Source organism: Bicyclus anynana, chromosome 14 (genome assembly GCF_947172395.1).
Source record: "Bicyclus anynana chromosome 14, ilBicAnyn1.1, whole genome shotgun sequence".
NCBI lineage: Eukaryota > Metazoa > Arthropoda > Insecta > Lepidoptera > Nymphalidae > Bicyclus > Bicyclus anynana.
In genome coordinates, this window is record NC_069096.1 from 7,352,974 (window position 1) to 7,380,832 (window position 27,859).

General features: G+C 38.0%; 1 protein-coding gene across 1 annotated transcript; it reads left to right on the forward strand.

The window, feature by feature from the left end:
* The first annotated feature begins 4,298 nt into the window (after positions 1-4,298).
* LOC112044455 (ovarian-specific serine/threonine-protein kinase Lok-like) lies at positions 4,299-21,093 on the forward strand. Its single transcript, XM_024080312.2, has 9 exons — positions 4,299-4,621; positions 4,785-4,914; positions 5,987-6,123; positions 6,329-6,456; positions 6,533-6,658; positions 16,204-16,407; positions 18,165-18,376; positions 19,425-19,629; positions 20,171-21,093. Exons 1-9 carry the CDS (start codon positions 4,453-4,455, stop codon positions 20,453-20,455), a joined length of 1,596 nt encoding a protein of 531 aa, XP_023936080.1. The 5' UTR covers positions 4,299-4,452; the 3' UTR covers positions 20,456-21,093.
* The last annotated feature ends 6,766 nt before the right edge of the window (positions 21,094-27,859 follow it).

Below are 27,859 nucleotides of genomic sequence, written 5' to 3' on the forward strand. Positions count from 1 at the left end.
CTTGCTTTTTCTTGACTCAAACAAACATAACACATTAAGTATCTATACTACAGCCCTACTTATAATTATTATTAGGTATGAAATGACTAGCGATTTATATCCTCATTTTTAATTAGTTTGTAGGTATGTATATGAAATACTAGCTGACCCGGTCAAGCTTCGCTTTGATTTATGTGCACTTCCCTTTCCCCTACCCTACATAATTCTACTCTTAGCCCTACCCCTACCCATACCCTACCCTACCCTACCCTATCCTATCCTATCCTAATCTTACTTCTACCCCTAACCTACCTTACCCCTACGCCTAGTCTAACCCCACCCTACCCCTACCCAAACCTACCTGATAAATGAAGAACGGCTCGACCGATTTTGTGCAAACTTCACATAAACCATCTAATAAATAGTCCGAACAAAGCCAAAACATTAGGTTTGGATACGACCGTTCTTGAGTTACAAATGTACGAATAGGAACGAAAAGTGGCATACATTTTTATATACAGGATGTCCTGCAGGGGCGTAACTACCGCCATATCACCCGTATCAATGATATGGGGCCCCTGGACTACAGCCCCTTACGTTTAAATGCAAACATTAACAAAATGCAATCCACAATCTCACAGAAGTCTGAAGCTGGTGCTTCCCAGAAATAAAAACATGTATAAAACTGCTCACAGAGTTTCTCTTCGGAAATGACAAAATTCAAAAAAGCAATCTCTTTCCTGGGTTAAACGTGCACCCAAAAGTTGAAAATATCCTACATGCCATACCTATTAAGTTAAGAATTTATTTTAAGAAAGCATTTTTGTTTCATAAGTAAGAAATGTTTACCCTTTGTTTGGGCCCTTCAAGTAATTTTGATACAGAGCCCCTCGAAGGCACGCTACGCCACTGATGTCCCGTAAATATTACGACATACTTTACAAGGCGATAGCTAACATCAAGATGATTTCGGACAGACAAAAGCAATTTTCATGGGCGGTGGGAGACGGATGTAACTCAACTCCTGATACAATGTCACCAACGGTAAATAGAAATGGGAGGAAGATAGCGGAGATATCCCAGTCACAGCTGGGTAGTTCTCCGTCTCAATCGGTCTCGACAGCCGTATCACCAAGCGAGCCAGAAGTGTCACCAAGTACTAAGCCATGAGCTACGTGTACTGCCGCGAGTACGAGTACAAACTCTGCGAACGTAAGAAACGGTTCAAATACAAATTAATTTGATTTCATATGGTCTAAGGACTTCATGGACAAAACAATCAATAAATCAACGACATTATATTGTACCTGAATAAATAATTATTTATAACAAATAATTTGTTTGTTTGGTTTAACGTGCTAATCTCTGGAACTATTGGTCCGATTTTAAAAATTCTTTCAGTGTTAGATAAATTATCCCCTTATTCTAACGGGAACGGGAACCACGCGGGTGAAACCGCGCGGCGTCAGCTGGTTTGTAATAATAAAATATCGCTGTAGGTAGCAGAGTCGTTTCTTGGTCTTAATTACTATAAAGATCCAGCAGGCCAGTCACTGATGTCACTAATTAAGTTTAAGGAAAATATACCAAATTGTAAAATAAGTAACATTTTTGACATAATAGTAAATTCAAATCTAACATTGACAGAATATGTTTTGCTACTGAGGTATGGGGATTGCTACATTTGGCCTTATCATACCATCTGATAGCGATTGTAAAATAGTTAACATAATGGCCTTAAGCCCGCAAGCCTGCATTAGAGTAGCGTGGTGGGTTGAAGCTCCATATCCTCTCACTTACACAGAGGTGTGGCCCTGAAGTAACCCATTAAATAGACTGTCGTTGATGAATTAAAATAGGCCAAAAATGTTATCGCCAAATTATTTGCGACGAAAAATTTTAATAAAAAAAATTCAACCGACTTCCAACTCAATAATTAACCAAAACTAAAAAGCAAAATATAACATCTTATCTACCTATGTGCTACCTTCTGATCAGTTTGAAGACGATGCCAAACCAGTTATGTTTTAATTCAAGCCGTTTAAATTACAAAATTTCTCTGGTTCTTTCAGAAACGAAACCAGAAAAAGGAGAAAGGTATCATAACTAATCAGAAGTGGTCTTAACTGTCCTCCGTCTGCATCACCAGATCGCCTATGGAGTCACAATCCATAAAGGGTGGAAAGTTCGCATCAATATAAAATTAATCAAGTCCAAACACAAGGTAGCTACTGTAAAACGTCGAGGACTTCCCTTAACTCTCCTTCATCTTCATCACCAGACCCCTAATACAGTCACAACCTATACAGGTGGAAAGTTCTCATCAGTACAAAATTATCAAGTCACAACACAAGGTAGCTACTGTGAACCGTCGAGGAGTTCCCTTAACTGTCCTTCGTCTTCATCACCAGACCCTTAATAAAGTCACAACCCATCTATGTGGAAAGTTCTCATCAATACAAATTAATCAAGCCCATACAAAAGGTAACTGTTGTAAATCGTTGACGAGTTCCATCGTCTGTGTTTCGGCTCCACCATCAGACCAACTCCAGACCTTCATAAAATTGTAGTGATTTATAATACCTTAAGGAAACACTGACAGACGATTAGCCGTCTCTACGATTTTTGAAAGTTACCCTTGATTTCTCCAGGATGCCATCATCCGATCCTGACATGAAAAAAATGGGATCAAAAAATTTGGAAGTCGGTCAAAAAACTAGGGTTTCTCAAAACTTATAGGTTATTAGCTAAGGTTATTAGTAATTAGGTATATAAATAGGTAAGTATAAAATAATATAATTATGTTTATGATTGTAAATAATGAAAATTGACCATAATAAAAAACAGTGTTTTATGTTATAATTTGTCATGAATTCTATTCATACCAATATTTTATCCAACTAAGGTCAAATTTAAAATCGCACACTCTTCAAGCTTTTTTTTTAAAGGTATAACAAATCAAATAATAATACATTGAAAAGTTTTTAAAATTCACTGCGTCTTTTAAAATTCCCGCTACAAAACGCCACAGATCAAAGTATAAAAAAGCACCAATCGCAGTGGCGCCATCTGCGATTAGCTTTTACCAACGGCCAAACAACCCCATTTGGTGTAACATCATCAATAAAGTTTACAGGAAAACAGAGGAAAACTAATAGGCTACTTGCCTCTTTTTAAATAGTGTTTAAACTGAATTAGTGAAGTATTATAAGCTAAATATAGTATATAGTATATTTTGTCCCGTCAATAATAAGCAGTAAAAATTATAATATAAATGAAAAAATATCTACGTAAAATATTTGCCACCGAAACACAACAGGTGAGCAAGTGACACCATTCTAAGCTACGTTTCACTTAGGGATTTTGCTACAGCAAATTGTATTTTATATGTAGATATAACTGTAATTTAGCATGAATGCTAAGATACAACTATACTGTACACTGTACAGGATATAACTCTCAAAGACGGTACATGGACCTAGGTCAACTCTCGACTTGACCGTAAGTAGTTCATTGCTTATCTAACTTATTCTTTGAAGGCTCTCGTTTCGCGGTGTAGCGCCGTATTTCGATCGCCCTGCCTCCCACTTGGATCAGCTGATGGACCCCTGATCAATTTACTTGGGTCGCCGGACGTTTGCCCATACACTACTATAAAATAATACAATATAGAATTACTTTATATCCTATCTGTGTCTAGTCTATAGTGATCTGTGATTCAGATTTACATTTTCAGGCTGTACGGTGTAATACTTCTGCCTTTTCCCCGTGGAAAAAAACAAAAAAAAAACATGTGAACGTTGCCAACTTAGTATTTTCGGTGCTAGTTAAGGCACTATTTTCGCGATTCCAGCACCATAATTTAACATTCAACACCTAGAACTTAATTTAGTACTAATTCACTAACATCATTCTGATTTTTTCTGGTCTCCGACTCCGTAGAACAAAGCGCAGCCAAGCGAGTAGTTGTAACAAAACGCTCTATAAATTGCTAAACCGAACGCGCCCATAACTATATATGTTAATATGTACTCATTTAAATATATAAAGTCCGAAAGTAAATAACTTTCCACTTCCACGGTACTTCAACGAGAAGAAAACAAAGCAGTACAGACAAGATAGTGAAGACGATTGGATGTACATAGTTTGAAATGATTGTCATAATATTATTGGCTGATTTGAAATTAAACATTTTTTTATTTTTATTTTGATTAATTTTAATCTTTTTTAAAAAATTGCACTTATTTTGTTTTTTTTTATCAATCTAGCACGATTAGAGAAGAGATGTCATTTAGCACCCACCTATGATAATGAGTTGGCAACCCTGCACCTCCACATTTGAATTTTGATTTCATTTTGTCAAAAAAAAAACCGCCGAGTTTTCATGGCTGCACGATAAACGTGCAAATTATATTCTTTTATTCTAAAACTTACTCGGTTTTAACTTTTATGGCATTATATTAAGTTCAAAAAATGGGTGACGATTTTGTTCAAGACACTGAAAATACTCAAACTCAAACGCAAAATTCGCAGCTTGATTGGAGTCAACCGGCCGCATTTCCTATTCCGAATATTTGGGGAAGGCTCTATTCCATTGCCGGAAAACAATGTTGGCAAGATGCCGAATATCCAGAATATTATGGTCAGTATAAAATATAACTCAAGATATTTGTAGGATTATTAAAAATCAACTTTTAACAATTTTTAACTTGCCTTCATACCTTTAAACCTTTCAAAGTAAATAATAACTAACAACAACTTCAAATGAAAAATTGCCTCATTAACCATCTTTGCATTATTTTCAGATCTTATTCAACCTGAGTTTTCTCTTGGAAGGGCTCTAAGTTGCACCTTTATCATGAAAAAAGACTTGATCAAAGAAGATATTATTAAAAGCGTTAGCAAGCAACATTTTGTGATTATGAGAGACTTAAAGTTAGTATTCCGTTGGTTTTTAATATATTTCCTATATATCTCTAGTAACCCTTTTTTTATATACTAAAGCAATTTTGCAACTGAATCTATAATAAAACTAAAACTGTGCACTTCATAGATACTAAAATGCAATGCACACCTTGAGATTTTTTTAAATTCTGTACCATATGTATAGAGCTTACCCTATACTGGAGCCATATTTGATGTGTACTGCACTGCACCAACAAAAAAATGATACTGGAGCCATATTTGATGTGCACTGCACTGTTTACCAACAAAAAAATAAAAAATGAGGTTATAAATCATTAGTCATTTCATATACTTATTATTTAATTTCTAATTTGTTTGTTGGTAAAAAGTGCAGATTGAGTATGGTATTAGTATAGTTAATAGGGAGTGCTAAGCATCTCCTTACTTGTACAACAGGCTACCATTTTGATGGTCTCCATGGTATGTGTGGTGGAATTACAAGACAGAGGTCCTGGGTTGTATCCTCAGCTGGGCCAATTGAGGTTTTTTTAATTGGTCCAGGTCTAGCTGGTGGGAGGTAGGAACCGATTTTCATCCTCCTTCTAACAAATTAGCCCGCTTCCATCTTAGATTGCATCATCACTTAGCATCAGGTTATATTGTAATCAAGGGCTAACTTGTAAAGAATTTAAAAAAAATACTGAACACAACTGACCTTGGACCTGATTCTTAAGGTTCTTGAGTGGAAACCGCATCTCGGTAAGTGGAGTGTGGGGCTCCCCCCTCATATATAATAAGAAGGCTCATTGCTTAGGAGGTGTACACTAAACTAAACTGCAATTGTGGGAGCATTACAGACAGGTTGCCTCTCATCTTCATGATCCTTGGACTCTTCGTTCCTGATCAGCCCTACACTGCAAAGTTATGGAATGGCCTTCCAGCTTCCGTTTTCCCTACCACCTACAACATGGGTATATTCAAGTCAAGGGTGAATAGGCATCTTCTAGGCAAGCATGTTCCACCATAGGCTGCATCATCACATTAATAAAACAAAGATATAATTGAATGTTCCTGTTTAATTAAAAAGAATTTCTTATTTCAGGGAACCTCTCGCTCCTGCTATAATCACAGATTTATCATACAATGGCACATTTATAAATGATGTAAAAATTGGGAAAGGGTGCAGCAGAGTTCTTGATGATAATGATGTGATATCAGTAACACATGTGTTAGCTAAAAGTAAGTTCAATTATTAATTCTACGACCAAAGACCTAGCATGCATCAATGAAATTTGTTTTGCATTTTGATTTTGCTGCTCTCTGTTGTGATGAGAAATGTCACATCCAATATCCTCTAATAATCTTGGTCATTAAACTTTTTTTGTAACATAAACAGTGGATTCTACTTATTGTAGTAGAAAGTTTTATTTATTTTATTTTTCAGTGTTTAAGTTCAAGGATCTCTTGAAAAATGAACAAGACAAAGTACCCATAGAACTATCACAAAAATATTACATATCCCGAGTATTAGGACAAGGAGCCTGCGGCACTGTTAAACTTGTTTATGATAAAGTCTGTATTTTTTTTTAAAATTTTATTGCATTTTATCAATTTTGCAACATTTTTAATTATGTATTACAATTTACAGGTGAAATGTACTAAATATGCCATGAAAGTTATAAAGAAAAGCAGACTCACAAATGGACAGATAAATCATTTGAATGATCCAATAAAAATTATGAACGAAGTCAGAATCATGAAAACTTTGAAACATGTAAGCTTTTTTAAGAGACTTGTTTTTTAGGGTTCTTTAATTTCGCCATGTCCAGTCTGTCTGTCTATTCATCCATCAATACATCCATCCATCTGTCTGGTTAAGCACTGAGACTATTACTACTAGAAAACTGTAATTTACCCTGAGTATGAGAGAGACAAATATCTTAGCATTCCATGGATTAACCGTACAGTTGCTGGGGCCTTCGCATGGTTTTGATGGATCATCATTATCAGCCGATGGATGCCCACTGTTGGACATAGGCCTTCCAAACAAAATTGTTTTGAGCTACCAGCATCCAGCGGCTCCCTGCAACCCGCTTGATGTCTTTAGTCCACCTAATGGGGGGCCATTCCAGCACCTTGGGACCCCAATGTCCATCAGCCTTTCGAACTATGTGGCCTGCCCATTGCCACTTCAGCTTTGCGACTCACTGAGCTACATAGTTAGTGAAAAAAATTATAGAAGTAGAATACCTATATAATGAAATTAAAAGGAAAACAATTTAAAAGGGAAACATTAAAAGATAACAGCTAAGTAGCAATCGCCATTTAAACATATATTAATATTACATTATAGTCTTAAAAAAATACTCTGAGCATGCAACTTTTAATTTTGTTTTTTTTTCTTATTCAGTTGTGTATGTTATAAAAGTAGTTATTATTATTTTTTTTTATTATGGAAGATCACGTGAACAAATTGACCTAAAGATGTAATAGTTAGTGAAAGACTAAGATTACGAGTAAGTTATTATAAGTTTAGGTTAAAGTTAAATCACTAATTAGTCACTTCTTCTTCTTCTTCTTTCTTCTGGGCCGTTTCCGCACTTAGCCAAGTGTTTGGCCGTTGTGCGTGGGTCCCTTGGTGTAGGTTCCCGCTGGATTTATTCCATCCAGCCAAGCTCGCTCCAGAAGCTTAGCAGGCCGCCCAGGTCGCCGATAGCCTCATGGAGTGTCGCTGAGGAGCCAATGTAGGTTGCTCGTTGTTCCGTTACGCCTCTGCAACTGAGCATAACGTGTAGCGGTGTCTCGTCCTCCTCCATGCAGGCTCTGCACAGAGGACTGTCGGTCAAACCTAGAATTGAAAGGTGTTTGTTTAGCGGGCAGTGACCTGTTATTAGGCCAACTACTGTTCTCAGCTTGTCTCGTGTGAGGTTCATAAGTTTCTTTGTTATCCTTGGGTTGAGGCCTGGGAGTGCCTCTTTTGTATGTCTACATGTGGTTATGCTGTCCCATAGTTCGGCGTGGGTTCTGATGGTTTGTTTGTGCAACCATGTTTTGTATTCACTGAATGGTATGGGTACTATTGGTTCGGGCCCTACTACCTTCAGTGTCGTGGCGCGACGCGCCAGTTCATCAGCCGCTTCATTACCTAAGATTCCGCTGTGTCCCTTTATCCATCTTAATGTAACTAAGTTATTTGTTGCAAGTTTTGTTAGGGCCTTGTGACAGTCTAGCAGTAGTTTTGACGTAGTCGAGTGTTTTGCCAGTGCTTTTAGTACTGCTTGACTGTCGCTAAGTATATTAATGTTAAAATTTTTTACCTGTCTGTTGGTCACGGCAACAGCCGCAGTTGTGATGCCGACGCATTCTGCCTGGAAGACTGAGTTGTGCTTACCAAGCGCTTGTGCAATCCGTATGTTGAGGTCTTGGCAGTAGACTCCTGCTCCAGTACCTGTGTCAGTCTTCGACCCATCCGTGTACACATCTAGGGCGTCAGGGTTTGTGTAGTAGTCACCGGCCTCCTCAGTGTTGATTTTGTAGGGTTTGTCCATCACAAATTGTTTCTGTGTTTTATCGCATATCCACTCCATACTTGGGTTCATTTGTATTCCCTCTTTTAAGATGTTAGTGTGGGCTGTGTTTGTTTGTTTCCACAACCCGCATGTTTTTAGTCTAAGGGCTGTAAGCGTTGCTTCCTCTTTTATGTGGAGGTGTAATGGTGGGATTCCTAGTATTACTTCCATTGCAGCCGTAGGTGTTGTGCACATACTGCCCGTTATGGATAGCAGTGCTTGTCTTTGGAATTTTTGAAGTTCCTGTTGTGTTGTTGTTTGGAGCACTTTTGGCCACCAGACTATAGAAGCATATGTCACTGAGCTTCTTACGACTGTAAGGTATAGCCACTTCATTATGTGCGGTTTTAGTCCCCATGTTTTGCCTATCATGCGTTTGCACTGACATAGGATGATTGTAGATTTTTGAATTTTCGTTTCAATATGTTTTTTCCAGTTTAACTGTTGATCTAGTGTTACCCCTAAGTATTTTACTTCTGTGGTTAGCTTTAGGGTTACTTTGAATAAAGTCGGTGTTTTTGGAATGTTTGGTTTTCTTTTGTGTGTGAACAGAATGAGTTCTGTTTTTCTGGGGTTAACAGATAGTTCGTTGAGTGTACACCATTTCTCTATCTGCTTGAGTGCATCTTGCATTATTCCACTAAGGGTGTTTTCATGTTTTCCTCCTATAAGTATTGTTAGGTCGTCGGCGTACCCTATTGTTAGGAAGCCTTTGTTGTTCAGTTTGCTGATTAGTTCATTTACCACCAAGTTCCATAGTAGTGGTGAGAGTACACCTCCTTGAGGGCATCCTCTGGCAGCGATGGCTTGGGTTTTTCCATTTATGTTTATTTGTATCGCCCTGAGTGATAAGAGTGCGTTTATCCATTTTCTTATTGTTGAAGGTACATTATGTCGTTCAAGGGATTTTTCTATGCTTTTGAACGTGGTTTTATCGAAGGCCCCTTCTATGTCTATAAAGGCTCCTAGTGTTGATAATTTATTTTCCATGTTGTGTTCTATTTTGTTGACCACTGAGTGTAGGGCTGTTTCTGTGGATTTGCTGGTGCTGTAAGCATGTTGGTTCGGGTGTAGAGGGGTATTACTTAGTACCCCATCCCGTAGGAACCTGTCTACTAACCTTTCCAGGGTTTTTAGTAAGAAGGATGTTAGGCTGATTGGTCTGAAAGCTTTCGGATCAGTGTAATCTGATTTACCTGGTTTTGGTAGGAGGATTACTTTCACATCTCTCCATAGTTTTGGTATATATCTGTAGGCTATGCAGGCTTTGTATATTTCTGCTAGCCATGGTGTTAGCCATTCCAACCCCCATTGTAAGAGGGCCGGGAAGATGTCATCCGTGCCTGGTGATTTAAAGGGATGGAACGTGTCTATTGCCCACTGTATTCTGTTATGTGTAACTACCTTGTTGGCGAGTTCCCTGTCTGATTCTACTGGATTGTAGGTTTCATTTTCGTTTGTCCAGTCTGCAGAGTCTAGGATTTTGCATCCTGGAAAATGTGTTTCTAGAAGAGTCTCACTTACTTCTTTGTCGTTTTTTGTGTAGCTACCATCGGCTTTCTTTAGGGAGCCCAGTGTGAGGGCATTGTCTTTTGCAAGGATTTTCCTTACCCTGTTAGCTTTCTCATTTGATTCTATGTTTGAGCAGAACCGGCGCCACATTTTTGTGTCCTTCTGCCTTATTGTTTTGTTGTAACTGTACTGGTGATATTTGAAAGTATCCCAGTCTTCATCCTTTCTGGTGTTCTTAGCTTTGTTAAACAGTCGTCTAAGGTTATGTCGTTTCCTTTCTAGGTCCGGGCTCCACCATGCGTGAAGCGGTTTTTGTTTTGTTATGCAGGTCCTTAGGGGACAGGCTTTTATGTAGCATGACTTGATGAGATTAGTTATGCTTGTCACATTGTTGTCTATTTGATTTGTTGTCTCAATTTTAGTATTTCGGAGTTCGCTCTCATTCTCATAGTTGCTATGGAGTATTGTTTTATATAGTTTCCTGTTTGTTTTCCTTGGATTTCTCCGTGGTGTGTCCTGTGCCGTGATCAGGTTCAATTCAAAGTGGATGCGTTGATGATCACATAAAGTGAGATCATCAGATACATGCCAGTTTCTTATTTGATCCATTACACCGTTAGACGCCAGGGTTATGTCTACTATTGTTTGGGAACGGCTCGTGATAAACGTTGGTTTCGAGCCTTTATTTAAAACTACAAGATTAGTTGTTAATAGATATGTTATAAGTTGCTCACCTCTTTTGTTGTTTTCGTTGCATCCCCATAGGGTGTGATGTGCGTTACTGTCCACTCCGATTATGAGGTCAGTGTTTTCGTCCTCACAGTATTTTATAAGGTCCATCATCTCTTTCGGTGGTATTTGTTCTTCAATGGGTAGATATAACGATGCCAAGACTAGTGGTCTTGTCCTAGCACCGGTTTGTTGTCCTATGCCACTTTGTATTCTTATTGTTGTTATGTCTCTGAAACAGAATTGTGTTAGCATTGTCGCTGTGATGCAGCGAGGTATGTAGATACAAGTTCTCGGTGGAGTTTGTTTACTGTCATACAGAAACTTACCGTTGCAGTTGCCAAAACCACATATGCGGTTTCCTCTGACCCACGGCTCCTGGATCAGTACTATGGTTTCGGCCCCTTCCTCCAGTTGTTTGCGTAGGGTAGCCGTTGCGAGGATCTTGTGCTGGAGGTTGGCCTGTATTATGTTGACATTACTAAAGGCGGGTGGAGAGTCTTAGTCTTATGCGTCCCGGGGGACACATTTCTCTAGTAATGTGTATAGCGGAGCTGAGTCCGCCATGTCGTCATCCGTATCAGTCACGTCAGTGTTAGATGCCCTTTCCCATAGCATCCCCTCTAAAGTGGGTGTGATGCTTGGTCCGGGGCGCGTCTCTTCCCATTGCACCCCACTTGTTGAGGGTGGGATGCCTGGTTCAGGACGCGTCCCTTCCCATTTCATCCCACTTGTTGAGGGTGCAGTACTTGGTCCGGGGCGTGTCTCATTTGTCATTTGTTCGTCCTGTACAGAGTCTTGTGTTTTCATGTCAGCTGTCGTTACGGTTGTTGTCGCAGTTGCGTCTACGTCTGTTGTCTCAGGGTTTGCCTGTTTTTCGGAGGTAGCTTGACTGGGCGGTACATCGCTAAGTTCTTCGCCTACGTAGAACTTAAGATATATCGTCCCAGTCGAGTAAGCTATTATCCTGTCGTTGTCCAGTATGGTTGTTAGCGACGCAAATGCCACTATTTTTTGTTAATCTGTGCCTTCTAATAAAGAGGCAAAACGGAGCGTATATGGTGACAGCATGCGTCATACTTTGACAGCCTTTTAAATGTAATAAACGACTTTTACGCCAAGCGCCTAAGCGTCACCATATACGTTCCCGATTTAAGCCGTTTTAACAAAGTAAATCTGTGTTTTTATTAAGCCTGGCCCTTACAAATTGGTCTTCGAGTCGGATCATTGTGGTATGTTCCATACTCCACCGCCAATTATGGTGAACCGATGGACCTCTGTTGAAAAACAGCAGCTAACGGAGCAGGAGCAGATCCAGCGAGCTGCAAGGGCAGCACTAACAGGTAACCAGGCGCTCATGACAGAGGAAGGAACAAAACGACTTCTAGACCAGCTAGAAGCATGCACCAGTGGCAAAGTCACTAGCAGCCACGCAGTGGCACCGGATGGAGCTTCTACGCACAGGAGGACAAGTAGGTCTAGAAAGCTAAGCGCAGCAGCCTACCTTGCGAAGAAAACACAGCTGGAACTAGCGGCAGCGGAAGCGAAAGCCCGCATCGATATGCAACTAATTGAGAAAAGGTTGCAAGCTGATATTGCGGCACTAGAAAAAGAAAAATACAGTCCGCTATCAAAGGAGCATAAGGTGCGTATTTTTAAGGATAGTGTAGGCAGTTGGTTGCAGCCTAGCCAACGCAAACAGTCAGCGCAGCTCGACCAGCATTATGGTTCACGTTTAGGCGAGCTGTGCACGCCCGCCGCTACAGACGGCGGCACTGATGGGACTGTTCGAGTGTTGACTAGCGCACTGAATGGTACAGCCAACTCCAACCACAACGCATCCGACGCTAAGCTTAGCAATATCAGCACCAAGGAAAACCTACCTGCATACACGGGCAGCACCAAAGTCCAGTACATAGGTGACACTGAAGAACACCTAAAAATCATGAAAGTTACTCATACTACATCGGCCGTGTTGTCTAAGTTACCGACGAAAGACATTACGAGTAAAAATAAAGATAAATATCCCACAAAGGTCGTGAGTAAATATTATAATATGATATTACAAAATGAACGCTTAATAACAACAACGCACTTATTAAGCACTTGCTCGGCAACGGTATGTAGCAAAAATAACTATTGCACTAAGCCAATGATCAAGGATCAATGCCTGTTATTCGACTACACATTCGACTACAAGGAAAAGAAAACAGAAAATTACACCGGTAGAAACGAACTGAGCATTAGACCGAGCACCGAAACAATACATGTCAATACATGTAAACAATCAAAAACTAATATTATAAACGTTAAAATAAACAGGCCGACGGGAACAGAGACAACAGCCGCTTCACTTAGTAATGAGAAAACTGTTTTGCTAAGTTGGTCGCACCTCGCCGAACGAGTAGGATTACGCGGACATAGAAATGTCACAGATGTGCGCTACGTAATAGACACCAATACGATCGAATGCTATAGCGAAATGGTAAAGCAATTTGAACTTTTTAGCAGAACGACTGACAGACCAAAATCGCATACACAAATGTGCAGCATCGATGTGCCGGGACGAGAGCGAGAGATACCGCGGTCGATTGAGACAGCAAACTATGCACCGACACTAACCGTCCGTGCACTGAACAGCAGCGCGTACGCATTGAGAACGCTTCAATTTGATGTTTTTAGCGACAACGTAATTTTAATGAACAATAAACTTATCGGCACTGATACGTCGCGCGTGGAGATTCTTTTAATACCGTCATACGTACTATGTTTTAAATGTTTTGATGACCGTAACAACAACGTAAAAATAGGAAAATTAAAAATTATAATAACAAAAGAAAAATTACTTTCCTCGACTTACGAAGGACAGCAACTGCTGCAAATGAATGATCACATTAACTCGGTGTCTGTAATTTGTAATTTTATCGTCATGGATTACGATAAACAAAGCTCTGTGCCTTATTGTAGCCTACACTGGGGTGGAGCTCAAAATCAAACAATGGAAAAATTTAAAATTCAGGTACGCACAGAGCAGGCACTTAACTTGATGGCAGACATGAATCTGGAAGACAATTATTATGACGCATTCTCTGATTTAATACGGAATCAGCCTGCGACAACTGGGGCTGAAAATTCTAATCAGTTTGTTTCAGTTACTCTACCCAACTACTACAGATTCCAGGCCTTAGGGGGTCAACAAATAAGCATTCACGGGCGACCTCAACGTGGCAAGAGACGCGAGGACCCGCGCCGTCATCAAGATGGAGCAGTGTGGCGGGCACGGCCGCCTGCTGGTACTGGACGAGAGCGGCACTCCGTCCGCTTCGGTGGCCGACGATACGCGTCGCATATTCCGCCGACTGGGTTAGAGTGCTGGACCCAGCACTGGGGTGGAGTGTGTTAGCGACGCAAATGCCACTATTTTTTGTTAATCTGTGCCTTCTAATAAAGAGGCAAAACGGAGCGTATATGGTGACAGCATGCGTCATACTTTGACAGCCTTTTAAATGTAATAAACGACTTTTACGCCAAGCGCCTAAGCGTCACCATATACGTTCCCGATTTAAGCCGTTTTAACAAAGTAAATCTGTGTTTTTATTAAGCCTGGCCCTTACAATGGTCTTTATCTTCTCCTGGGGTATTCCTAATATTAGGAACACTCCTGGAGGTTTCCCTGTTGATCTCTTAAAGTTGTGAAGAGTCCAGCTGCCGACATCATATTTTGGGTTTTGCCGTTGGAGGATCCTATGTAGCACACCAATCTCTCCACGGTAGTTGGGTACATAGAGCGCCCCTTTCACCCTTTTTGTGATGTCGCGCTGGTTTATTATATTAAGTCTGAAGCCCTCTCTTGGTGATTTCAGTCTTGGTAAGACCGCATTCAACCATTCGAGGGCTTGGTCGTCTTCGCACCACATTTTCAGGACGCCTTCACTAAGGAATGCTTTTCCTGAGAATGTGGGCGCATGTGTCAAAGGTACACCAGGAATTGGGTCCCTGAGGCAAGCCTCGAACACCTCCTCCTGTATTTGTTCTTGCAGTGCTGTCGCCTCTGTTTGTGTCATGTCCGTTCTAGGGTCAAGGGTGACTGCCACGTTAAGGTGTTGCTGAGTCGCGCCTGCATATGTCGATCTTATATGTCCGGTAGTTTTGGACCGTTTAGATTGTCCCCTAGGTGAGATTGAGTCATCGAGCCTGCCCCGTTTAAGACTGGGCTGACTCGTTGACTGGTAGGGGTTCCCGCCCTTCCCGTCGGCCTCACCACCGCTCCGCCCTCTCCAGTGTTTGTTGCACCGGGGTGCGACGGGGTGTGGTCGACGTTGGGCAGGGTTGTTCTCGCTTAAAGCGTCCGATGTTGTTTTAGCAGGCTCCGCCGGAAGGTTTTCGCCGGTGATTGGCTGGTTTACTACCGCGCTACGGCTGGTGCCAGGGCGTGGGACGACAGTCTCCGCGGGGGGCAGCTGCTGTTGTGCAGGATGCCTGTTACCGCTTTGTCCGTGCAAGCCCCCCGTCTGGGTTTCGCCTGTCGCTGACGTAAGTCTTCCAATCTCCGACGTCGGCCCGCTTGGGCGTATGCCTGATGGGGGATTTGTCAGTGCGTCTGTCCTGTTCTTTTTCCTTTTAGGCTTTTTCCGCTTGTGCCTGGACTGAACGGTGGCCCAAGCGGACTTTACTGTGGGTGGAGGGATGGCCATCGCTACTGACGTCATATTAAAATCTGAGTCCTGTCTAGCTGGGGTCGGGCGTGTTTGAGTATCGGTCGTTATTAGGGTAGTTGGGTCATGGGTGGGTTCGTTTTTAGTTGATGCGTCGGTCCTATTTTCGTTGCCAGGTCGTTGGGTGCGCGATGCGCAAGGCGGGTTCTCGCCCCCCCCAGAATACGCAGGGCGGACTGTAGCCGCACCGCCGTCCGGTAATCCAGTGATCGGCGGTGCCGCTACAGCGGAGGATTGTCCGTTTCCGGTACCCCCCTGGGGTAGTAATTTTCTATTTGAATCCGTCTTCATATTTGTCCGAAGTATGTGTGGTTTGTGGAGTATCTGACTGTATGGTGTGGTGTGTATTGTGCTTGTGCTGATGGGGACGTGATAAAGGGAAGGAAGGGGTTACGTGAGGGTATTTTGGTTTTTTGGATCATGGGATTGGGTTTTAGGAATCCTGCCAGAGTTGGGTGTGACCTCTGGCCTGACCGTTCCGGATCAGTCTTTTAGAGGTGATTTAGACCTCACGGCCACTGGTTACCGCTTCATGGGTGTGAGAAAAGCCATGGTTTGTCAGGATATTAACCGCCGCCCGAGGTTCGGCGTTGACCTTTTACAGCAGGTATAGTCTCTCCTGCTAACCCTCCTCCTTTTGCATCCGGACTTGGGACCGGCATTGGTGGAGTAATTAGTCACATAAGTAGGCTAGATCGTAATTTTATTGAAGTACCAAATTGGTTACAACAGAGGAAAAAAATTTTTTTTTTTATTGTAATATCCATTTTTAAATTACAATTTACAATTCACAGCCATGTATAATATCGACCGAGGAAGTGGTTGACTCTTCTGATGCAATGTACATTGTGATGGAATACATGCAAGGCGGCGAACTGTTTCATAGGATCTCGAAGCGCAGTCGCTTGTCGGAACGCCACACGCGGTTCTTGTTCAGACAGATGGTGCTAGCTGTCAAATATCTGCACTCACAGGGCATCACTCACAGAGACCTCAAAGTGAGTGACTTTTATTTTATTATTTTCCAATGAAAAATTGAAAAAATCAAGACTTGATAAAGGGGTCTGTAGCTAGAGAAAGAAAGAAAAATGCGTTTATTTCGAAATTATGCACATCACAATATCTCCAGTACACCATGACATCCAGGCCAATACCCTGCGATGTGTGGCATAACCCAGAAAATGGCCCCAGCTCAGCATAATGATTTTCAGTTGGAACCACAGATTGGGTAACGCCACGAACACAGCCAACACAACCTTACAATCTAAACTAATACCTACAATGACATTAGACTGAAAAATAAACTTAATAATAAATAACCAAAAAAACTAAAATGAGCAAAAAAACTATAGACCTAATAAAAAATAATATACTAATATTTCAATACATAATTACATATATAATATTATAATGAATACATATTGACATACATTTTTAATGGATATATAGGTATTTTACATATATATTATATGCGTTCTGTCCAAATAGGAATGTTATGCTATTTCACGTTTAGCATGGCACAGCGATTCTCTTTCTAGAAACATTAACGGTTTAAATACTAACAAAAGGAATGACAGATCTGATCAACATGTTGATCTCGTGACCTGTCAACAGTGAACATCATTCTCATACATTTTTAAATTTTCGAAGCGTTAGCGTTTGTAGAAAGACAATCGATATGCCACATGGCTACAGGCCCAGTTTTATCTAATCGAAATTCTAATCAAAATCATTTACAATGACTGAAACTAAAACAATACACAATTAACAAAAAGCTGTGCAGTTAATTGACTTAGTTAAAACTGTACGTCTGTAGCACAGGTAAGCAAACCCTGTAGGGGTGTGGAGGTATAAACATGAGGTATACTATTTCAGATCTTCTATATTTGTAATAGAACTGCAACAGGTCAAATTCTGTACATTGAAGATATTTTGAAAATTTTTGTTGGATAGCATTATATAATCGATACAATATTTTTTTTCGATGTTTTGGTTGTCTGTTTGTCTGTCCGTAATTTTCTTGGCCGGGCATCACGCTGAAACTACTGAATGAATTCAAATAAAACTTGGCACGGTTTAAGACCATAATACAGAGAAGGTTAAAGGATACTCTTTATTGCGCAAATAAAATAAGGGGGTGAAATAGGTTTAAAGTCTGTATGGAAAGTCCTTGATTTTTAGAGTTACAGTTTTAAAAATTTGTTCATAAATCATAAAAAAAATACGAAATATAATGTGATTCCAAAATTTTTAAAATTCATCCCCTAAATTGGTGAAATAGGGCTTGAAAGTTTACATTGACTTCCACGCGGACGCAGCACACTTATGGAGGTGGGCAGTGAAAAAATATCAGACTGATTATAGGTATGGTTTTGATAATATTAGAAATGCCCATATCCCTAAGTGCACTGCAAACTTGTTGGTATACCGTGTCATCATCATTGAAAACCCATGTTCGACTCACTGTTGATCACTAATCTCCTCTCAAAATGAGAGGGGTTAGGCTAATAGTCTGCCACTCTGGCCCAATGCGAATTAGCAGACTTCAAACACATAGAGAATTAAGAAAATTCTCAGGTACGCAGGTTTTCTCACGATATATTTCCTTCACCGTTCGGAACAAGTGATATTTAATTTTTAAAAATGCACATACCTGAAAAATTAGATTTCGAAGGCAGAGTTCATATCCACTGGGCTACCAATATAGCGTTATAGAGTTGAAAGTTACAAGTAAGTATGTATTTAATATTTTCAGCCTGACAATGTGCTATTAGTGAGTGAGGATGATGATACTATAGTTAAAATCACAGACTTTGGTCTGAGCAAGTTCATGCGAGAAGACAGTTTCATGAAGACCATGTGTGGGACTCCGTTGTATGTGGCCCCTGAAGTGTTGCGAGCCAATGGCCACAAAAGTTATGGCCCAGAAGTCGATGTATGGAGCTTGGGGGTTATATTTTTTGTGTGGTAAGTCAAATAAAGTACTTGTTTAATTTTTTTTTGTTTCATCATCATCATCATTATCAACCCATATTTAGCTCACTGCTAAGCTCGGTTCTCCTCTCAGAATAAGAGGGGTTAGGCCAATAGTCCACCACACTGGCCCAATGTGGATAGGCAGACTTCACACACGCAGAGAATTAAGAAAATTCTCTAGTGTGCAGGTTTCCTCACGGTGTTTTCCTTCACTGTTTGAGACACGTGATATTTAATTTCTTAAAATGCACATAACTGAAAAGTTGGAGGTGCATGCCCCAGACCGGATTCAAACCTACGCCCTCCGGAATCAGAGGCAGAGGTCATAATTTTATTATTTTATTTATCCACAGGGCTATCACAGCTCAAATTTTTTTACATTTTCTAATTTATTGAATTTTTTGTTTAGATCATTGTTATTTCGTTCTTGTTTCATGACTTGATCAAGGATTTTTTGATGTAAGTTATTATCTATAAATCTTATAGAGTGACAAATTATTATCTATAGATGTAACAGTAACTTATAAATGGAAGGTACTGGTTGAATCATTACATTTGTCGTTGTATAACTCTAGTGAAGACAAGTCTTCAAACAGTGCGTATTGTCAATGGTGACAAATGGTGTATTGGCAGTGGTATACACTTTCAAACACTTGATGACTAAATTAATGTGCCTCATATGAAGGCCCAGAGTCACACAGCGGACCATGAAACAAACTATGCTTGGAGTATCTTTGCCTGATCGAATCAGATATGAGGAGATCCTCAGAAGAACCAAAGTCACTGACATAGGTTTTAAGCCCTATATTTTATGTTCTTTTAAGTTAAAATAAAATGTTCTGTTTACTTGACACTCGGAATAAAGGCCCAGCCTCCATGCAAAATTGGGACATGTCCTTTAAGAGGGTTCCAAACCTCGACTTTGTACAAGAAGAGCCCTCAACAAACTGAGTCAGTTTTTTCTTCTTTAGTTTAGACCCTTTACGCTATTCCAATGCGGATTGGCGGGTTAACTATAACTTTATTCCTTCTGTTCCAGTCTCGTGGGTTACGTGCCATTCTCATCGGACTACTACAAAGAAATGACACTGCAAGACCAGATACTCAGCGGGAATTGCTACATGTCGCCGGCGCACTGGAAGGGCGTCAGCTTGCAGGCTAAGTTGCTCATGAAAAGAATGCTGACAGTCAATGTCAACAGACGGATCACTCTTGACCAAATCCTCAATCATTGCTGGATGCAGGTAAGTCATGGCTTATACACATTTTTCAGCAAATCTTAGTTTTTATTGTTGGATCAACGGCTGTATTTTGATTTTGTTAATTTTGTGATAGATTCTCAATGATGCTCTCTCTCTCTCTCAAAAGAAAAAGACGTTATACGAGATAGGTTATACGTGGACCTCAAGTGGCACGTTAAAACTATGGTACAGCTTGGAAAATTCGTTCTTACACTTCCGATGGTCCGCGAGGGCCGGGGGGTAGCGATGCCCCAAGTGCACGACTTCATACCCTCGCTGCCGCAGAAAATAATTTTTGTGTGCCAGTTGTAAATATCGAGTGTGGTTTATGTGACCTTAAACCTATCTACCTCTATTTTTTTCTAACATCACTGTAGATTCTCAATTAAAAGTTCACTACTGTTTACAACAGTGGAACGCTGATAATGTAGTTTTCCATTGTGATTTTTTAATCGGATTATTGTTCTAGCTGTACCTAAAAGCAAACATTTAGTTAATTGCGTGTTGAGATTTTTTAGAATTTCATATTTCGACTTGATTTCAGGATGATGATGTCAATCTAAGAATTGAAAATTTGCTATCACTGACCCAACATACGAGCAGCCAAGCTTCAGCGGAATTGTCCAGCAACTCTGACGAAGAAAACAACAACAATGGCCCGGTTGTTTTCCTGAAAACCATTGCAAACAATAAGAGAGCATTAAGCAACAGTTTCAGTTCCTCTGAACCTGTCCCGAAGAAGTTACGAGTGGCTTTGTACCCTAGTGTTGGAAAAAATGACAATTCAAGCACGACTGATAGCTATTGCTCGCAGGAATTTACAGACTGACTGGGTAAATTTTATATTGTTACCTGATACATATTTTTAAGGGAAATTACTAGTTTGATATGACTGTTATTTTATGTTCGTCTTATAGTGTTAAATTTAAAACTTGTGCTAGTCCTGAGTTGGAATGAGTCTAATGAAAGTAAACTAATTTCTCGGAAATTCTCGGAAAATTAAGAACTGACAACATTAAAACATTCCAGTATAAAGTAGGTAGAGGATTTAAAGAATTGTCTTGTTTTTTTTTTTAGTTTCTAAGAGACTTGACTGAGAACAGGTCCTTACTAAAGGATTATAGTTTCAAATCTCAGGCAGGTACCTCAATTATTATGACATGTGTAAAATAGGTGTAGTACAAACTTCTTGTCTATTCTGAGTAACATACTGAATTAACTGCTCAGCTATTCTAAATAGGGTTGCCAACCGTACTATAATATAAAGTATTGTACTATATTCTAGGTACGTGTACTATATACTGTTGAAGTAATATATAGTACGCAAAAATACTATATTTTGTGAAAGTCCATGTGACACTCTTATTTTATAGAGAAAAAACTCTTGAAAAATGCAAGAAGTGCAAATACAAGAATATAGATTTTTAAAATAAATAGGCTACAAATACGATTACAATTCCCGAAAATACTATACAGGAAGAAATTTTTTTTAGTGCGGATATTTTTATATTTTGTACATAAACAAAATTTAATGATCACGTATTTTTTCTTTTTTTTTTTAACTCAAAAATAACAAAATTATCGTTAGCTAAAGTTATTTACTTTTGAACAGAATTTTAGTTTCACCCTATTGTGCGTTTATTTTATTTTCGTTTGATACCTAAAGGACGTCACCAGATCACTTTTAAGCTGAATATATCTTGTTTAGTAATAATATGTACATTATTTTGTTATTTAAGAGACATAAATAAAAAAAAAATTACATAAAATGTATCGAACTGTTTGTAGATTTATATTCTATTAATGTTACAGAACCACGAAAAAAAATATCCGCACTAAAGACCGAATCACCCTGTATTTTCTTTAAGTGTACTATATTTTTGTGAAATAATGTTGGCAACCCTAATTATAACCCCAGTGAGTTATGTTTTGCGTGCTGCCTTGTGTTCAGAATGGACTCGAAGTTCGACGCATACTATATCGAATCTAATGTGATATTAAAGTTCTCTATATAGAGCACACTTTGTGATTTTAAGTCATTGAACTCTATTGACTTCAATTTACCCTTCAATATTGACAACGGGGGTATTATGACTGACAGTATTTTAATGTATGTGAATTTTATTGATTATAATGTTATTGAATACAATTTTTAATGCAAATCCAGTGTGATGATACTACTGTAAGTTGTTGATTTATTTGTTATTGATTTACTTTTTATTACATCAGAATTTCGAATTTTATTGTAATTTTCTGAGAGTATAGCCAATTTTGTGAGAATTCTTGAAAGTTGTTATAATAAATATGTCAAAATATCCTTCAACAATCATGCTATTAATAGATAACTCCCAAACTTTATTTCTCATATACTACTTTCAAATTTAACTGGTTCTGGTGAACCTCTTGTTAAAATTCTATCCAAAACTCAATAAAAAACGTGATAAGATTCATTTATAGCTGCAGCTTGCAGATTTTCTTTGTGGCTGAATCAACAGTCACCACGAAATAACAGATTAAAAAATTAAAAGTGAGCATTGATTACTTAGTTAATTAATAATTTAATTGTGCTGTGAGTGAATGACAAAAATAGTCCAGACAAAAAGTTATTTCAGCCAAGTTTAACTTGATATCTACTCACAGCACAAGGAAGCAATCAATTCACAATTATTTTATTTTGAAAACTGGTATGAAACCACATAAATGCTCGTGGACCCCCTCAGGAATCGTTTTATGTCACGTCAACGTTAATTTGTAAAGAAAAAAAAAAATAATAATATCTCAAGATTAAATTGGAAGACCTTACAAAATTGTCTACACTCTCACTTACTTGTATGTGATTAATCGTTGATGTAAAGTAATGCAGAGATTCATCTATTGACATTTGACATCCATTGAACATGATGGGTTTTTAAGTGAAGTCGGTGACTTGAATTTATGTTGATATATTTTACTTAACGTCAGTGAATTTTTCTGTTTTAATAAAAAATATTTTTCTTTAGTATTACTTTTAAATTGTCGTTTGTTATATTATAACATGCTGAAACGGGTAGCTTGATGTTACCTTTATTTTTATGACTTAAATTAAGTACATTACAAATATTTCGCTTTAAACCCACCGAATGTGCCATTATTGTATCATGTTTACTACATGAGATTGTTGTGGAGTGATTTTAATAAAATAAAATTTCATTTATGAAAAATAAATTACGTTTATTTATTTTATTATCAATTCCATACTTTACACAATATTTACAAACAATTCTATATTATAATTTAATTAGGAATTTTTTAAACAAACAATATTCAGTCTTTATTGATATTCAATACAGTTTAACGTGCAAACAAAAACCTATATGTAATTATATAATTGACAAACTATATTTAAGGCTATTTCGAGAGCTGAAAAATATCTTGGGAGGATGTTTTGTCCAAAAAAATATCCATGAGGCAATCTAAAATTTTTATTCTTTAAAATTGATTATTGAGTGAGACGGATTTTTTTTGCAAACAAAAGTCAAAGACCCCACTATATAAACTGGCTTATTTTTTACTCAAAATGTTCAATTTAAAGGCAAAAAAAACTCAAGGATATAAGGAACCCAACTAGGTCTCCAGTTCTAGGGTAGCCTAGGAGCACAGGGATAAATAACGTATCCAAAAATGTTAGCCAGCTCTCGGACTATTACACACACAGACCACTATCATCGGGAATATTTATATTGTGACCTAGCTTGTAAAATATATGCCTCTTGTATTTGAAGCCTTTACCACAATATTGAAACAACAATTTAATAAGATCTTATGAAGTTAAAGAAGTGCATTAAGCTGATTACACATTGCAGTATGTACAAAAGTGAAATAATATTTATAATATAAATTGAAAAATAATAATAAATAATTTTAGTGAATATATACTGCTTCATAAAACAAAAATATACATTTTTAAAATTAAATTGTATTTTTTAGAATTTGATTGGAAGGTGAAATTAGTTTATTTTGCAACATAACCCGAATTTTATTAAAAAATATCTGCAGTGTGTGGTCAGCTTTCAATAACTTCTTTCTTCTGTCACTAATTACGTCACATTTGTGATCTACCCACACCTAAAATCCGGCCGCTCAAAGATTGCGTTAATGACAGATCGTGATCGGATGGGCGATATAACATGAGAGAGAAAAAAAAAACGAGGCAATTGTAATTGAATATGTTTGTCCCTTTCGCACGACCTGTCTGTAAGGCAATCTCTGAGCGGCCGGCCTTTACATACATACATACATAGTTTGTCTCATTGCTTAGTCTTGTCACACGATGTCGTACTTTGTTGACCTTTCTCCTAAACGTGTGACTATTTATTTGAATACCTGCCTATAATATGTGCCATAATACGTTTGTTATTAATACAAAATAACAATATTATTTTGAATATTATAAAGACGACGGACATTTTCCATTATTTTTTAATAATTATTGTTAAATTAAATTTCAAACAATTTACAATAATTGAAAAAAAAATACCTATACAAATTACGCGGTTTTCTAAAGCAAGTGATGTTAAACTGTATGAATATATCTTTAACAGATAATACCAAAGACCATACTTAAGTATCATTCCGTTCAAACTTGCATTAACATAAAAAAAAAAATTAAATAGTTATCCTATCATTAAATAATGATTTATAAATGGAAAACACAATGAGAATAAATAATATAACTTGTTTTTCTTGTGTGACAAGTGCTTTGAGGTAATGTAACAGAGACAATAGTGTTACAGGGTTGTAATTAATTAAATTATTCTTCTCGGCAATCGGCGCTTGCGTTCTATTAGAGGAACATAATATCCTTAAGTTATGGCAACTCGGCTTACTTGAAATGGCAATAATGTTTGTAGATAATTGCAGATTGCCAAGAGTCGAAATTAATTAAGCATCATCCTTATCGGCGGACATGTTTCTCAACGTGAACCAGATAGTGAAGTCGTCGACTAACGCAGTACAGTAGAGATGTTTTTATAACTCGACAATATGAGGGCAGTATTAATGGTCTATTACTTCTTCTGTCTGCGACCTGTGAGGTCTGTAGCCATGTGGCATGTGGTGTGATTCTCTTTCTACAATCGCAAACGCTTCGAAAATTTAAAAATATATGGGAATGACATTTGCTATCGACAGGTCACGTGATCAAGTTATCGATCGGATCTGTCATTTCCATACGTATCGTTTTCGAAGCGTTAGCATTTGTAGACAGATAATCGACGTGCCACATGGCTACTGACCCTGCAATCGAAGTTAAGGTAAGTTACTAAGTAACATTATCATTTTATCTAACATTGTTTGATCTTATTTGAGATTTTAAATAAATAGGTTTTTGACGGCTGTAAACTTATTACATAACTACCGAAATTTTAATTTAATCAAAACACAACCAAACATTCATTTCCTACGCTGCATTTTGATGACCTGTGAGATTTTATATTACTCTTCATGAAAATATGAATGGTGTCATAAATATTTTAGGTGATTTGAAGTGTATTGTAAAACATGATCTTTTTATGAAGGGTTACATTACTTTCTGAAATGTCGGATACGTAACCCGACCCTTAGTAATATAATAAATAACATGTGTTACTTTAATAAAAATGAATTCGAGCTTGATTTCAAGTTTCTGCTTAGGTGAATAAACTAAGCCTTAGCTATAATTTATAATTGAAAGCCGTAGGCATTGTTCGCTAAGATATTAGACAGTTTTGGTCAAAGCTATATTCTTGGTTAGTAGACAAAGATGTAAAAGTTACACTTAATACCCGGCGGCTCAGAGATTGCTAACAAACATATTCAATTACAATAATTGCCTCGATTTTGTTTCATCACTAAAAAGACAAACAGCTGGCATAACCTTGAAACAGCGCAGGTCAGTGACCTTGTACGCCAGTGCAGTTACTTCGATCACGACCTGACGCATCTCATCTCACAAACGGAATCTCTGAGCGGCCGGACAATAACTATCAAAATGCATAGTAATGGTTTGTTGGCACGAATCGCCATAAGTTATAGATAATTGTGACGTCCTTTTAATGACCTTAATTTAACTATATCTATCTCACTGTCGCATCATACATACTTCTTTGACCAAGTGCATTTACGAATCAGTCTTCTATAAAAATTATAATGATTTCATAAGTGTTAATATGGTGAAGGAATACTGTTAGAGCACAAATGTCAGTTTACAATCTTCAATTCTCAAAATTTGAGACAATCCACAATAACTTCATGAAAGTTTCCAAAAAAAAAACTTTGCAATTTTAAACTGTTGCATCATTTTACTACTTACAGTGCAATTCATAGTCGTGAAGTGAACAATCCCCCACCAACCAGCATTCAGCATTCAGACAGGGTTTGAATGTTTAATCAACCTTCATTACATTTCATAGACAAACTTCTGGTGAGCCCTTAGGTGACTGTAGTTTCAAGCAAATGTTGTCTATGGTTTGGCTGACAGATTTCGGTGATTCAACATTCAGCCGCCAACTTATGTCAAATGAGGGGTTTCTTTTGTTGATGAAACGCATAACCCTACAACTATGAATTCCACTGTTAGACTAATAACAAAAAGTTCAAAGTTCAATAATTTTGTAATTATTGAAATTGTTCCAACTTTAATGACAGATTGGTAATGGTAAATTATCTTACTAATGTATTTATTAAATATTACATAACAATATGACAGTACAGCAGGGAACTTGTTGAGATTTTTTTAGTAGGTAACATTTGGGCTTGTAACACTATTCCTTCGGCAATTCAATAGCTAGAAAAGCAAAAATTGGACAAAACTGCTAGATTTAATTTAGTTTGTTATTGCTTATATAGATATGAGGCTTCGAAATTATGTTTAGGATTAAGCTGGTGTTTGTTGGAACGATCACTATCAGATGATAAAGATGACTGAGAGGGGCTTACTACTACAAACTTCCCAACCAACATCAGGTAAATTTGTTTTACTGAGAATTTCTTGTAAAATCAAAATATTGATTTTTCAAGCCCGATCTAGAACTTCAACCCGGGATCCGAAGCCACAGTCTAACCACTGGACCCCAATGGAGGCAGTGCTCAGACCAATTACCTATTGGACTTGTATCACACTCAAATTCACCAACAAAATTGTCTCATCGCTTTTTGAGGGGGACGAGGTCAACTCACACATCGAAAATATTTACCATATAACACCAATAAATATATCCTGTGTCCTTACACTGCACACAACTATAAATTTTAAACCGTGATACCCACGTGTAATTTTAACACAATGAAACATCGATTTTATAGTTTGATCGTACGTTTGATCATGATCATATATTTTTGACAGAGGGGTATCCTCTAGCGATGCAGGTCCTATATTGGTAATTGGTCTGAGTGGTAGTTAAAAATAAATTAAATAATTTTATTATACCCTTGACAGATTTCTATGCGAATTCCTTTCGGAAAATCGCCGTCTGTGTAAGTATTTAGTGTTTTTTCAGATAGCATGGGTACGGTGACAGTTGCCTTATGACGTCCACAATACGTACTATTATCGCGAAACGCGGCCAACTTTTAAGAGCGAAACGAACTGTCACCCTCACCATGTCATCGGACATTTAATTAGATTCAAGTGTAGAGAACTAAAAACTACTTTTCAAATAAATAAAATTACAAATGGACGTTGTTTTTAAATAAAATTATCTTTAACATCCATATTGATAACCTCTTTTAAGAGTAGAAGTAGTCTCTGTACTTTTCGATAATAAGTTATTGTCGCAAATAAGCGATGTATTCGATTCTCGATCTATTTTGTCTCTGGCCGGTTTTCATCGACTATGGAAGGTAACAGCCCTCATAGATCTACTCCCTACGGTAAGGACAAAGACTCGCTGCGGGTACGTACCACACAACTTGCACTTATAGCATTGTGTAGTGATGTACAACGCTGGTGTCGACTACGTTGTCGATAATATTTAAGTAAAGTAATATACATATAAATTCACTCCAAAAAAATTAATTGTCAAAGTTAATTGTTTTTCGTGTTTATTTGTTTACAATAAACTAAACTTATTAAATCTTCATGCGGTTTTCGCGCGTTTTAAAAAAATAATGTTTGTAAAAGTAGGCTTTTCTTCCATTAAAATGGGACGCAAATACCATAATATTGTCAATATGTTATTAGTATTAATTATAATAGTATTAACAATATGATTGCGCA

Excerpts from the sequence above, each read along its gene's own strand:
- LOC112044455 (XM_024080312.2), top strand. The coding sequence starts at position 4,453 with ATGGGTGACGATTTTGTTCAAGACACTGAAAATACTCAAACTCAAACG. Across the intron at positions 4,915-5,986 it reads GTGATTATGAGAGACTTAAA|GGAACCTCTCGCTCCTGCTA; the intron begins GTTAGTATTCCG and ends TTCTTATTTCAG. Across the intron at positions 16,408-18,164 it reads TCACTCACAGAGACCTCAAA|CCTGACAATGTGCTATTAGT; the intron begins GTGAGTGACTTT and ends TAATATTTTCAG.